Below are 13595 nucleotides of genomic sequence, written 5' to 3' on the forward strand. Positions count from 1 at the left end.
TGTGATGCCTCGTGTAAGGAGAAATGCGTACCATCACGTTTCCGACTTTGCTAAAGGTCGGATTGTAGCCTATCGCGATTGCGGTTTATCGTATCGCGACATTGCTGCTCGCGTTGGTCGAGATCCAATGACTGTTAGCAGAATATGGAATCGGTGGGTTCAGGACGGTAGTACGGGACGCCGTGCTGGATCCCAACGGCTTCGTATCACTAGCGGTCGAGACGACAGGATCTTATCAGCATCGCTGTAACGGATCGTGCAGCCACGTCTCGATCCCTGATTCAACAGATGGGGACGTTTGCAAGACAACAACCATCTGCACGAACAGTTCGATGACGTTTGCAGGAGCATGGACTATTAGCTCGGAGACCATGGCTGTGGTTACCCTTGACGCTGCATCACAGACAGGAGCGCCTGCGATGGTGTACTCAACGACGAACCTGGGTGCACGAATGGCAAAACGTCAGTTTTTCGGATGAATCCAGGTTCTGTTTACAGCATCATGATGGTCGCATCCGTGTTCTGCGACATCGCTGTGAACGCACATTGGAAGCGTGTATTCGTCACCCGACGTGATGGTATGGGGTGCCATTGGTTACACGTCTCGGTCACCTCTTGTTCGCATTGACGGCACTTTGAACAGTGGGCGTTACATTTCAGATGTGTTACAACCCGTGCCTCTACCCTTCATTCGATTCCTGCGAAACCCTACATTTTAGCAGGATAATGCACGACCGCATGTTGCAGGTCGTGTACGGGCTTTTCTGGATACAGAAAGTGTTCGACTGCTGCCTTGGCCAGCACATTCTCCAGATCTCTCACCAATTGTCAACGTCTGGTCAATGTTGGCCGAGCAACTGGCTCGTCACAATACGCCAGTCACTACTCTTGATGAACTGTGGCATCGTGTTGAAGCTGTATGGGCAGCTGTACCTGTACACGCCATCCAAGCTCTGACTGAATTACCAAGCGTATCAAGGCCGTTATTACGGCCAGAGGTGGTTGTTCTGGGTATTGATTTCTCAGGATCTATGCACCCAAATTGCGTGAAAATGTAATGACATGTCAGTTCTAGTATAATATATTTGTCCAATGAATATCCGTTTATCATCTGCGTTTCTTTTTGGTGCAGCAATTTTAATGGCCAGTAGTGTAGATGTAAGGAAAAGTGTAGTGACAACCATTTACAATTTGAACTAGTTTTAATATGGTAACAAAAATAAATATATGATTAACTAAATTATGTTCTATATTTAGGGTCGAGAAATGTCTGATATATAATGTTTAAAGGCCTAAATAACGCTTCTAATGTTTAAAATTCTCCAGGACGTTGGGGGGGGGGGGGGGGGGGGGGCGCCGATCTCCTTCCTTATCTGTTACATGATTACTGACAATCTCTTCTCAACGTTGGCAGCTATGAGCATAGCAAACATCTCAGGATAACTTCAGTGCTTTACTTGAAACTCGAAATCTTAATTTTAAAAAAATTCCTTTAAAAGAGAACTTTGGTGATGTGTTTGAGTGGCTAACTAACATTTGAAACTCTCTAGCATACCAAAACTGTATCCCAACCTGGGATTAGAACCTGCAACCTTGCCTTTTGCGGGTAATGACTCTGAGCCAACACACAATTCCCCATCACGACTTTATTTACAGTAGTGAGTAGTACCTGGATCGCTCAGCCGGGAAGACAAGCTTCTGTATTTGACTTCTGGCCAAGCACACAGTTTCAAACTGCTAGGAACTTGCAAAACAAAGCACATTCCAGTGCAGAGTGGAATATTCATTCCTCTAACAGACTTTTATTTAAAAGCAGGTAATAATTATCCATTGTTGAATCACTAGTTTGTTCAGTATATCTGAATATTTATTTTTGGCTCCATATCTGCGATATTTTGTCATCTGACGGAGCCTGTGTTTTATTTTACCATTTTTCTCACTATGGCGTATGTGTAATTTGTATGTTTCATTTTTATGCAGCAACATATCGAAGAGCACAAGCAGACGTACTCCGATGACTACATGCGGGACTTCATTGACTCCTACCTCCGGGAAATTGGGGAACGGGGGAAAACTGGAGAACCGACAATGTTTACCTGTAAGTTGGGTCAGTTTTGATATAATGCTGCTTGGTGACATCTCAACAAATAGTAGTTTATTAGCTCACTAGTTTAGAAATACATAGAAGTTGAGAGAACGTGAAAATTCCAGATAGAAATATCAACAATGTAGGAACAGACAGATTGCTATTTACCATAACGAAGCATACATGTCTTTTAATTCTGCCTGTCTGCGACTTAACGTGTCTTCCTTATGGTAAGTACCAATCTGCCTTTTCCTACATTGTAGAAGTTATTATGACAACTGATTTAGACTACAATTTAAGCAAGGCAAATTCATTCATAATTGCATTGTTTGGTGTAGCATACCGTGATTCCGTCAAACATGCTATAAGACAAGTTGACAGTATTATGAAAAGGGCAGATTGGTACTTGCCACATAGTCGTTAGCAGAATGTTGAGCCGCAGACAGACACAACAGACTGCTAAACAAATAGGCTTTCGTCCGAAATTTCTTCTTCTGGAGTTACACACACACACACACACACACACACACACACACACACACACGACTACTGTCTGTAGTTTTCAATGGACTAATTGCTCTTTTTTATATTTTGTTTATTGCTGTGTAGTCCAAAAGTAATACCTTAATTTACATAATAAAAATACGTTTTTCATTTAGACCACATCAAAACCTGGAATAAAACTTAGCAGTTCCCAGAATCGAAAAAGAAAAATGAAGCAAAAAACAGAAGCTCAGAAAGACAGAATAACAATGGGATCATATTTAGTAAAAAAAATCGCAAAAAGAAAAGCAAGACGATAGGAAGAATAAAGAAGTAAAATCAAGACTCAGAATCGGATTCAGGTTTAGTATTGCTGCTGCTAAATTTTTGTGGTAACACATCACAACAAACCAGAGAGTTAGAAGATCATGAACAGACCTGTAGCAAACCGTATATATTCTGTACTGAGTAACGAATGCTTTGCCTAACTCGAAGTACTAAATCGTTACTCATAAATATACTCTGTTTACGCGCATTATCGATACAATCTCTGTAACAGGCACCAATATGGGGTATGCTTGTATTGGAAAGTGGCTGTGGTGATCGTACTCACGATTCCACAGAGCACCACACTACAATCGATAAGGCACGCTCATAACACACCGTAGCACAGCAGCTGTTTGGGTTGGCTGCATGAACTACACCGTAGTCCGCCAGGGCCCGCAGCTGCCAACCCATGAGCATCAAGTGTGTGGTTAGCGATTGGTCGATGCCTCGTTAAATACTGGAACACTGAAGTACAGAGGATGCAGCTACCACCCATGAGCATCAAGTGTGTGGTTAGCGATTAGTCGATGCCTCGTTAAATATCGGAACACTTAACTACAGGGGCCGCAGCTACCAACCCATGGGCATCAAGTGTGTGGCTAGGGATTGGTCGATGCCTCGTTAAATACCAGAACACTGAACTACGTGGGGCTGCAGCTGCCAACCCATGAGCATCAAGTGTGTGGTTAGTGATTGGTCGATGCCTCGTTAAATACCGGAACACTGAAGCACAGGGGCTGCAGCTGCCAACCCATGAGCATCAAGTGTGTGGTTAGCGATTGGTCAATGCCTCATTAAATATTGGAGCACTGAACTACAGGGGCCGCAGCTGCCAACCCATGAGCATCAAGTGTGTGGTTAGTGATTGGTCGATGCCTCTTTAAATGCCGGAACACTGAACTACAGGGGCCGCAGCTGCCAACCCATGAGCATCAAGTGTGTGGTTAGTGATTGGTCGATGCCTCGTTAAATACTGGAACACTGAACTACAGGGGCCGCAGCTGCCAACCCATGGGCATCAAGCGTGTGGCTAGGGGTTGGTCGATGCCTCGTTAAATACCAGAACACTGAACTACATGGGGCTGCAGCTGCCAACCCATGAGCATCAAGTGTCTGGTTAGTGATTGGTTGATGCCTCGTTAAATACCGGAACACTGAAGTACAGGGGCTGCAGCTGCCAACCCATGAGCATCAAGTGTGTGGTTAGCGATTGGTCAATGCCTCATTAAATATTGGAGCACTGAACTACAGGGGCCGCAGCTGCCAACCCATGAGCATCAAGTGTGTGGTTAGTGATTGGTCAATGCCTCGTTAAATATTGGGACACTTAACTACAGGGGCCGCAGCTGCCAACCCATGGGCATCAAGCGTGTGGCTAGGGATTGGTTGATGCCTCGTTAAATACCAGAACACTGAACTACATGGGGCTGCAGCTGCCAACCCATGAGCATCAAGTGTGTGGTTAGTGATTGGTTGATGCCTCGTTAAATACCGGAGCACTGAAGTACAGGGGCTGCAGCTGCCAACCCATGAGCATCAAGTGTGTGGTTAGCGATTGGTCAATGCCTCATTAAATATTGGAGCACTGAACTACAGGGGCCGCAGCTGCCAACCCATGAGCATCAAGTGTGTGGTTAGTGATTGGTCGATGCCTCTTTAAATGCCGGAACACTGAACTACAGGGGCCGCAGCTGCCAACCCATGAGCATCAAGTGTGTGGTTAGTGATTGGTCGATGCCTCGTTAAATACTGGAACACTGAACTACAGGGGCCGCAGCTGCCAACCCATGGGCATCAAGCGTGTGGCTAGGGGTTGGTCGATGCCTCGTTAAATACCAGAACACTGAACTACATGGGGCTGCAGCTGCCAACCCATGAGCATCAAGTGTGTGGTTAGTGATTGGTTGATGCCTCGTTAAATACCGGAACACTGAAGTACAGGGGCTGCAGCTGCCAACCCATGAGCATCAAGTGTGTGGTTAGCGATTGGTCAATGCCTCATTAAATATTGGAGCACTGAACTACAGGGGCCGCAGCTGCCAACCCATGAGCATCAAGTGTGTGGTTAGTGATTGGTCGATGCCTCTTTAAATGCCGGAACATTGAACTACAGGGGCCGCAGCTGCCAACCCATGAGCATCAAGTGTGTGGTTAGTGATTGGTCGATGCCTCGTTAAATACTGGAACACTGAACTACAGGGGCCGCAGCTGCCAACCCATGAGCGTCAAGTGTGTGGTTAGTGATTGGTCAATGCCTCGTTAAATATTGGAACACTTAACTACAAGGGCCGCAGCTGCCAAGCCATGAGCATCAAGTGTGTGGTTATCGATTGGTCGATGCCTTGTTATATACCGAAGCACTGAACTACAGCAGACAGTTCTCTTCTTTGGCTGAGTCGTGTACAGTCTCCAGTTACCTATGAGTCTTCAAGCTACAGTGTTTGTCCGGCATCTCCTACGCTTAGGCGTCGTAGGCCAGCTCTGGACTCTACGTAGCCATCACTATGGGGCACAGTGATAGGACTTTTAATATTTTAGAGGACTTATAATAATTTCAAACGTCTAATTGTGCTGGACAATTCACAAGAAGAAGCATCATTTAAATTAAGTATTTCTGCATATTTAATAAATATCGTTTTATTACTGATTTTTGGGAATCTTTCTGATTGTTCGGCTCGGCTCGTTCGCTTCTGGTCATCTTTTTTCGGAAGATTTAAGGATGCAGCACTTATCGGTGCACTAGCTGCTATTTAGAGAGTATTCTTTGTGTCGTACGAGCTTTGTTGTCGCGTAAATTTAGCTTCATTTAAAATATTGTATTTAGAATTGGAATATTCTGTGTTAATATGGTGAGATGAGTAATTTATATAGACGTTCTGACGAATTTTAAGTGAGTAACTCTATGATGTAGAGGGTTATTATTTGTTTTAAGATATTTTAGATCTTACGTCTAGGTCTGTGTTTACAGATTAATCCTTCATGATCTGCAGGTCACCTTTAATGCACACACTCTGTTTTTTTTTTTTGTTTACTTGTAAATGTTTCAGTTTAACAGTTATTATTCGTTTTCTTATCTCATCTAGCATAAAAAGGTGTATAAAAAGGATAAAAGAGTTGTTATCTTCAAATGCGATACTTTTTCACTCATGTCGATATTATTTTAAATGTTAATGTCACAAAACACAGCATAATAGTCGTGCAGCCCGCAAATGTAATGCTACAACTATGAGCGGACACACTGGTGGCAGTGGAAAGCATGACAGTCGTCACTAAATGTTCCGATTGGTTCTGACATTCCATGAGCGAACTTCGGGCCAAGCCTCCAAGATAGGGTGCAGGAACAGTATTTAGCATCCTTAAACGTTTTCCCTACTTATGACCCCTGTTTGATAGTTCTGTATTTTTCTCTTCCGTGCAATTTACAATGGACAAGGAAAGAAGTAGATTGTGGAACTTTTTACCGAAGTTGCCGATGATAAGACAAAGTTTGATTTTTGTCATACCTTATGTTTCGTGATAAGCGGTTTCAAACAGCCTCGTAAAAAATATCGATCATCATAAGAGACCACAGTTACAATTTCATCATATCCGCTAGAGCCCACCAGATCCCAAGAAGTCCGAGAATTTTCTTCTGAAATGCCAGTTCCGTCTGCATCAAGAAGTGAAGGTCCTTCATTAAAACCTCAGCCTCAACAACAACAAACAACCATTGCTACTACATTTATCAAAAAACCCTTAAGTGCTAAAAGAGAAAAGAATTTTTAAAATGGTAAGTAAATATTTGCAACCGTTTTCTGTGACTGAATGTGCTCAGTTCAAACCTTTGGTTGAGTATTTGGAGCCCAATCATAAATTACTATTTAGGTTCATTTGAGTACATTACAGGACGCTCAGTATGTAAGGGTGCAAAATAAATTAAAAGACGAATTGGGAAGTGCGTCACGCGTTTCCGTCACTATTGATGGTTGGACGTCTCGAGCAACCGTGTCCTATCAGGCAGTCACAGTACACTACATCGTAAATTGGGAACGCAAGTCTGTATTATTAGGATGTTTTGAACGTTATGAGCGGAGTACAGCTGACTATATTCAAATGCAATTATGTAAGTAGGAATTACAAAATAAAATATTTGTCTGTGTCCAGATGATGCCCCTAACATGAAAGCAGCGACTCGACTGGTGGGCTGTGAACATATGCCTTGTGTCGCGCATACTCAATTTAATAGTGCATTCGGGACTTGAGAGCAATGAAAATACACAAAAAAGGAAATATTGTAGAATTTTTCCACAGAAGTAAAAGTCTACAAAAAAAATTGATGCAAGAGCGGTACAGGAATGGGCAAAGTCCTTTAAAACTGAAAATGAACGTTGCCACTAGGTCGAGCAGCACACTGATGGAAACGACTCCTATTCAATAAGAACCGCTTGAAGAGGCGCTCGAACTTCTCCACAACCTTGTGAAAAGTCTCCTTGAAACTGAATGGAAATCTGTACCAGAAGTTGTTAAAATTTTAAGGTCTTTTAAACAATTTACAGAAGAAATATGCTCGCAATCGCAAGTGCCAATTTCAACGCGAGTGCCAATTTCGAAGGTGCTAGTACCCACCGATAGTATTGCGAAGATTTGACAATTTATATATTAAAGTAGGTACGGAAATTGCAAAGAACATTCTGCTTAAGCTAATTACAGAATTTAATAACTGGTTTAAGAACTGTGCTAGACATCCAGTCCTTTCGAAAGCGGTCCTATTTGATTAGGGTGACCAAACTATTTTCTGTGAAAACCGGGACACATTCACCCTGGTGCCAATGGACACCTCATTCCACATGTATCCAGGTTTCTTAATTTTAAATATTAATGTTTTGTTGATACATTTTGTTAACCCGATTATTATAACTAATAAGAGGATACAAAAGATTGATATAATCTAAATTATCTGTATAATTAATGACATTTAATAATCGTATACAGTAATAAAGAAATGTATTACGATTTTACAAAATTTTACAGCCATTCAACTTTTAATCAATTAATACTAACATGAGCTTTAATATTACTGAGCACTTGTAGATGGAATTGACTGTCCTTGGAGAAAAGGGTACTTTTCACTGCCTCCAGCCTTCTTGATCATGTCTTTGTTCTTTGAGACACAGTTATAAAACTCGGCACAATCCATTTTGTAGTTGTACAGGATCTGCAGGATTGCTTCAAGAGAGTCCACCTCCGTTCTGTTTCTTTCATCAGTCCACTGGATATTCATGAACGAAAATATTCTTTCCACATTGGCATTATGGGCTGGGATTGCAAATAAATACCTTGCAATTGTTACCAACTCAGAGTAATGCTGAAGACAGTCACAGCTTTTAAAAAAACTCACCCACTTCTCATTACATTCCAATGTTTTTTTTGTTTTTTTTTTTTTTCATCGTTCCACTTGTGAAGACTTTCTTCAACAAAATTTGTCAGTATGCCGAACTGATCAAAAAGAATGGAATCATCGATTTCAATCTCTTTACACTTCAAATAAGAAACTGTCTCTTCAACACTTTCCCATTTTGGCACTCTCTTCAGTAACATCCAATCCAAATCCATCGATGAGGGTAAATATGAGGCGCTCCACTTGCTGAGATATTCTACACAAGTGTCATAAAACTTGTTAACTTCTTCTCTAAAACTCCTTTCCGCTGCTTCTGATACTTATGCTCTTTTAAGGACAGACTTAACATTAAAAGAAATGAACTGCTGTTCTCTCCTCTTAGCAACAGTTTCCAGAGTATTTTTCAAAACATCATTTACCTCTATTACACTTTTCGTGCTTCCCTCAATTTCCTTTATCCCATGCTGCAAAGTGCTAAGCTGACTGTGAATGAACCATAAGTAGGCTTCACTTAAAGGGTTACTGAAAAACTGAACCAATATTTTGGGGGCTTTGTCTTCATTTAGGAAAAAATCTTTTAACGGTTCAAACAGGCGGATTACTCTTTCAACTGCTGGAAACAGCGATAACCAGCGAGTTTTCGAGTGACACATAACATTCATATATTCAGTTCCCATATAATCACAGAACCCCTTATGCCTCTCTGTTCTAACAGTATATATGTAAAAGTGTGAGTATACCTTCATGACGATAGTTTCAACATCACAGCTTAAACTGTCAGCAGATGTCTGCACGCCATTGTGTAAAACATGTGCAGGGCACCATATGCCTTCAATGTTTTCATGCAATGTTGCCTTTAATTTGGTAAATTTGCCTTGTCTTGTTAAACCACCAAAGTTTGTGTTGGTGTTGTCTCCACAAAATGCCACACATTTATTTTTCTCAAGATCAAACATTTCGATAGTATTCATACAAAATCTTGAAATTTCGTCAGATGTTTCATTAGGTAGGGAACTCACCTTCAAAAGTTTGGTCTGAATTCCCTGATTAATATCGAAAAACTGAACAACAAACGGAAATATTTCAGTGGCCTTATGATTGCTGGCATCAGTGGATATCCCGTAGAAAGAAGATTTTTGATGTATTCAAGGCTTTCCTTTACACTCTGGGGAGCAATAACTCCTTTCACTAAGGCTGACACTTTAGTTCAGCAAGAACTTTTTTGAAATGGAAGAATCATCAAACATAATTCTGTTAAGCTTATTAGTACAATCACTAGATCTATAAGTTTGGTGATGCTTTACCGTGTGGTAGGCTAGTGTAAGCTCGGCTGCTCGAACTTTCGTCTCTTCACTTGACTGATGTTTCGCAAAATAATTTTGTAGAGTTTTACTGCAGCTCGGTGCACTGTATCTGTTAATGTGTTTCTTTGACCTGATGTGATCAACTATGTTGGAACGTCCACCACAACTTATACTAATAAAACAGTTACATACGGAACACTCTGATTCGTAATCAAAACGACCTTTCTTAATGAAATTACATTCCTTGGAATAACAGTCACTGAACTTGCAGGCACGTTTCGGCATTGCGTTTCACAGTACTGCAGCAATAATACCACTAATATGAGAAAAAACTATTCAGTTTGTCTAGCAAAACATCAACTACTGCAATGTTCTGACAATGAGTGTGTGAGTAAGTGGTGCGACAATCGGACTGTTTCATAGCTCTGTTACAATAATACAACTTACTATTTGTTGGCCAAAGTACCGCCTAATGTATTGCCTGTGATTACTAGTATGGGACAATGGAGGTTTTAGACAAATAAGCTAAAATATATTAATTTCTTGTGTTGTATTTCCTTTAATATAGCGAAATCCCAAAAATTTGAGAAAGTTTCATGAAAAAACTGAATTCCGGGACTTTTGAGCGTCCCGAAACAAATTTTCGGGACACCGGAACGCAGGGATGAAAACCGGGACAATCCCGGTTTTCCAGGACGTTTGGGCACCCTACATTAGATTCAAGTTTTAAGAGGCTTGCTTTTAAAGACGAATCTATTTGTGTACGCCAAAAGTTCATTAAAAACTGAATTAGAAAAAAAGTATTCATTCAAGGACACCACTTGAAATAGAGTTGACTGAGTCCGTATCACCATTCCTTTTGACGAAGAGGACTAAATTTGGAAAGAATGCAATGCACAGGCAACGCCAAGCTATACGACATCATCTGCTACCAGCATAATTTCAGTGACGCAATATATGGAAGAAAAGTTAGTAAGTAGGTTAAGAGTGTCCTTTAAAATGGTGACAGGTGCAAGCTCTACTCTACCCTGGGCTGTCATGCCTCGCAGAAAAATACTTGTCATGGCTATTCCAGCGCCGTCAGAGGACACTCTACAAAACGAATCAAATATTGCCTGATAGGCGAAGTTCCCCGAAGTCTAAATGCATAGGAAATTTTTATTTTTAAACTTGAATCCAAGACTTTCGAAAAAAAAGAACAATTGTGGCAAAAATTAAATTTTCTAACTGACTGTTGTTATATAGCCTACATATGTAACCAAAGTAAAAGTCGTGGACACGCAATTCGCCACACCATGATCATAAGGTATATCTTCTTTTATATATAAACTTATAATTGGGATCCTCCTTTGAAATGAAGCACAAAATGCCTTTTTTAATTTATTTAGTTAACTGAAGAATTGAGAACATTAGTTTCATTTCGCTTATCAGTTATTCAAAATACATATCTAATATGCATTTGTAAAAAGGCTATCTTTAATTTCCACACTAAATAAATTAAACTTGCTGCTTTTTTTGTTTCTATTTCATTATAAAACCAGCTTCAAACGGATTCAGGGATAAAATATACATATACCAAGTACCAATATGTATGAATGTGACTGGATTCCGTAAGATTTTTACGATATCGTCAGTATCGAGAACTGTTGGTTTTAGCAACGAATGCATACGGGTACACTTTTTTTCGTCACATTCACTGCTCTAACGATGAATATGCGGACCCCAAGTATATCTGAAGATCCAAATCCATGTCTATATCTAACGAAATTACAGAAAATTTAACAAAATCATTCACTGTAACACTGGGCTCGAATTCGGGAGGGCGACGGTTCAATCCCGCGTCCGGCCATCCTGATTTAGGTTTTCCGTGATTTCCCTAAATCGCTCCAGGCAAATGCCGGGATGGTTCCTTTGAAAGGACTTCGTCGACTTCCTTCCCAGTCCTTCCCTAATCCGATGAGACCGATGACCTCGCTGTCTGGTCTTCTCCCCCAAACAAACCAACTCCCATTCACTGTATTTCCAGACGTTGTGGAATTTAAAGATTTTGCTTCTTTAAAATTCAGTAATTATCTTCCAGTAATATCGAACCAACTTCACACAGAAGTGATTATTCGTAGATCTCGCATATTTCAGAATGAATGCAGTCTAAAGCAACAGCGACATCAGCTAATCGTCTAATGCGAAAATCTTGGGTTTTTCGACGGGTAGGTAGTGAAGAAGAAGGAACTGAAATTAACCGATTTTGGTTATAACATTCACCAAAAAATAATGCAGCATACTTTTGCCTACTGTTTTTCATAATGAATACCGCTACATAAACATCTTTCGCAATTACACATGGTTTTAGTGAATGCAGGAAAAAAATTGGTTAGCTGTGAAAGAAGTCCAGTCATGGAGAGTCCTTTACAACTTGGAAAGAAACAGAAAGAACATTAATTAATAAAACTAGAATCGATGCATTATTGGAAACAAATATACAGGCAAACTATATTCCAATGAATATTAGCTTTCCATGAAGTATCTGATCATCCAAAATCTTCCTCTGCGTGGTCAAGTTAAAATCTAGCACTTCAAATTGGTGCAAATGTTGATAAACAATGAGCTACACTTAAACTTGTAGGTCGCAAATCATCTTAAAATGTCATGGAAACACCGTCTCATACCTATCACTAGTACATCCAAATGAATTTATTCATCTTCCGGCATCCATAATTCGAAATCAGCTAATAAGTGACATAAAAAGAAAGAAATATTACAGTCTTTTATTTGATTCGACTCCTGATGTCGCTCATTGAAATCGAATGTCGCAAGTCTTTAGGTATGTAGGTATTGATTTTACAAACAGAGAAGTTTCTGTAAATGAATATTTTTGGAAATTTCTTAAAATACATGCGAAAGATGAATTCTCAATTGAAAATACGAGTTTTGAAAAACCAAATTCGGATCAGATTTCACTAAAAAAAAAAAAGTATTATGGCAACGCTGCCGTGATGTTAGATCACATATCTGGCGTTCAATAAATAATTAGGAAAAGATAAAGCATTATTTGTAAATTGTAATAACCACTCCTTAAATTTAGTAGGAGTTATTGCAGCTGACCCAATCGTTGTAACACGTTTTGGAGTAACTGATGATATACCGTGTTTTCTCACGTTCAAGATTACGATGGGAATTATTTAAAAAAAAAATGCTTTAAAGAAGCCTGTTAATCATGAATCTGAAACACGGTGGAGAGCCAGGCCACAAGCGATTAGCTTAGCTTTGTCGATGGGCTGAAAGAATTAGTACTATTAGAAAAAATAGCAGAGGGTAGTACTACAAAAGCGACATCAGAAGTGAAGCTACAATTTTATTGCAAAACACACTGAAATTGAATTTCATAACTTAAGTTCGTTTCTGGCACTAAATCTTGAGCAGAACTGATCACGCGCAGTTCTGCTTACAAGATCCTAAAACGAATAGAGAAGTGTTCCAGATTTTGACTCATGAACGACTGAACTTGCAAAAATTCGAGACGAGAGCTGTAAAGAGGCAATAACAAAAGGCTAAGTCCTTGTTTGAAAAATGGGATACTGATATAACAGTCCGTCTTACAGAAACCGAAAAATACCCGTTACTGATGTTGGCCTCTCTGCAGAAAGTGAAATTTCTCGCATTATGAAAAGCAGTAAGAAATAAGGACACGATTTATACGACTGTGTGGCCTTAATTCCAAATTTTGGTTTTTACTGGACGTTGAAAATTTATTAAACAATGCTAAGGTGATAACCGTCTTGACAAGAACCTTAAGATTTTGGTGAATTTCATAATGCAGTTTTTAATGGAACAGAACTCTATAACTCTGTGTCGAAATATATGACTGCAAGATGTTTCTTCGCAATAGAATAGACATTTAACCTAAAACTCTATCGGAGCTTCTTACCTTTATAATTTCGTACAGAGGAGATGTTTCTCCAAACTGAGAATCGCATTTCAAATACTCCTTACGAGATCAGTATCAGTTGCTAGCTCAGCA

At 40.1% G+C, this 13595-nt stretch overlaps 1 protein-coding gene across 1 annotated transcript in view; it reads left to right on the plus strand.

Annotated features, from left to right (window-relative positions):
- LOC124552310 (probable cytochrome P450 304a1) overlaps positions 1 to 13595 on the plus strand; it is a 124077-nt gene that overhangs the window by 74431 nt on the left and 36051 nt on the right. The window contains exon 6 of the mRNA XM_047126584.1: positions 1981 to 2098. Within this exon, the coding sequence (XP_046982540.1) occupies positions 1981 to 2098 (118 nt within the window). The remainder of the gene's footprint in view (positions 1 to 1980; positions 2099 to 13595) is intronic.

The sequence above is a fragment of the Schistocerca americana genome, chromosome 10 (assembly GCF_021461395.2).
Source record: "Schistocerca americana isolate TAMUIC-IGC-003095 chromosome 10, iqSchAmer2.1, whole genome shotgun sequence".
NCBI classification, from domain to species: Eukaryota; Metazoa; Arthropoda; class Insecta; order Orthoptera; family Acrididae; genus Schistocerca; species Schistocerca americana.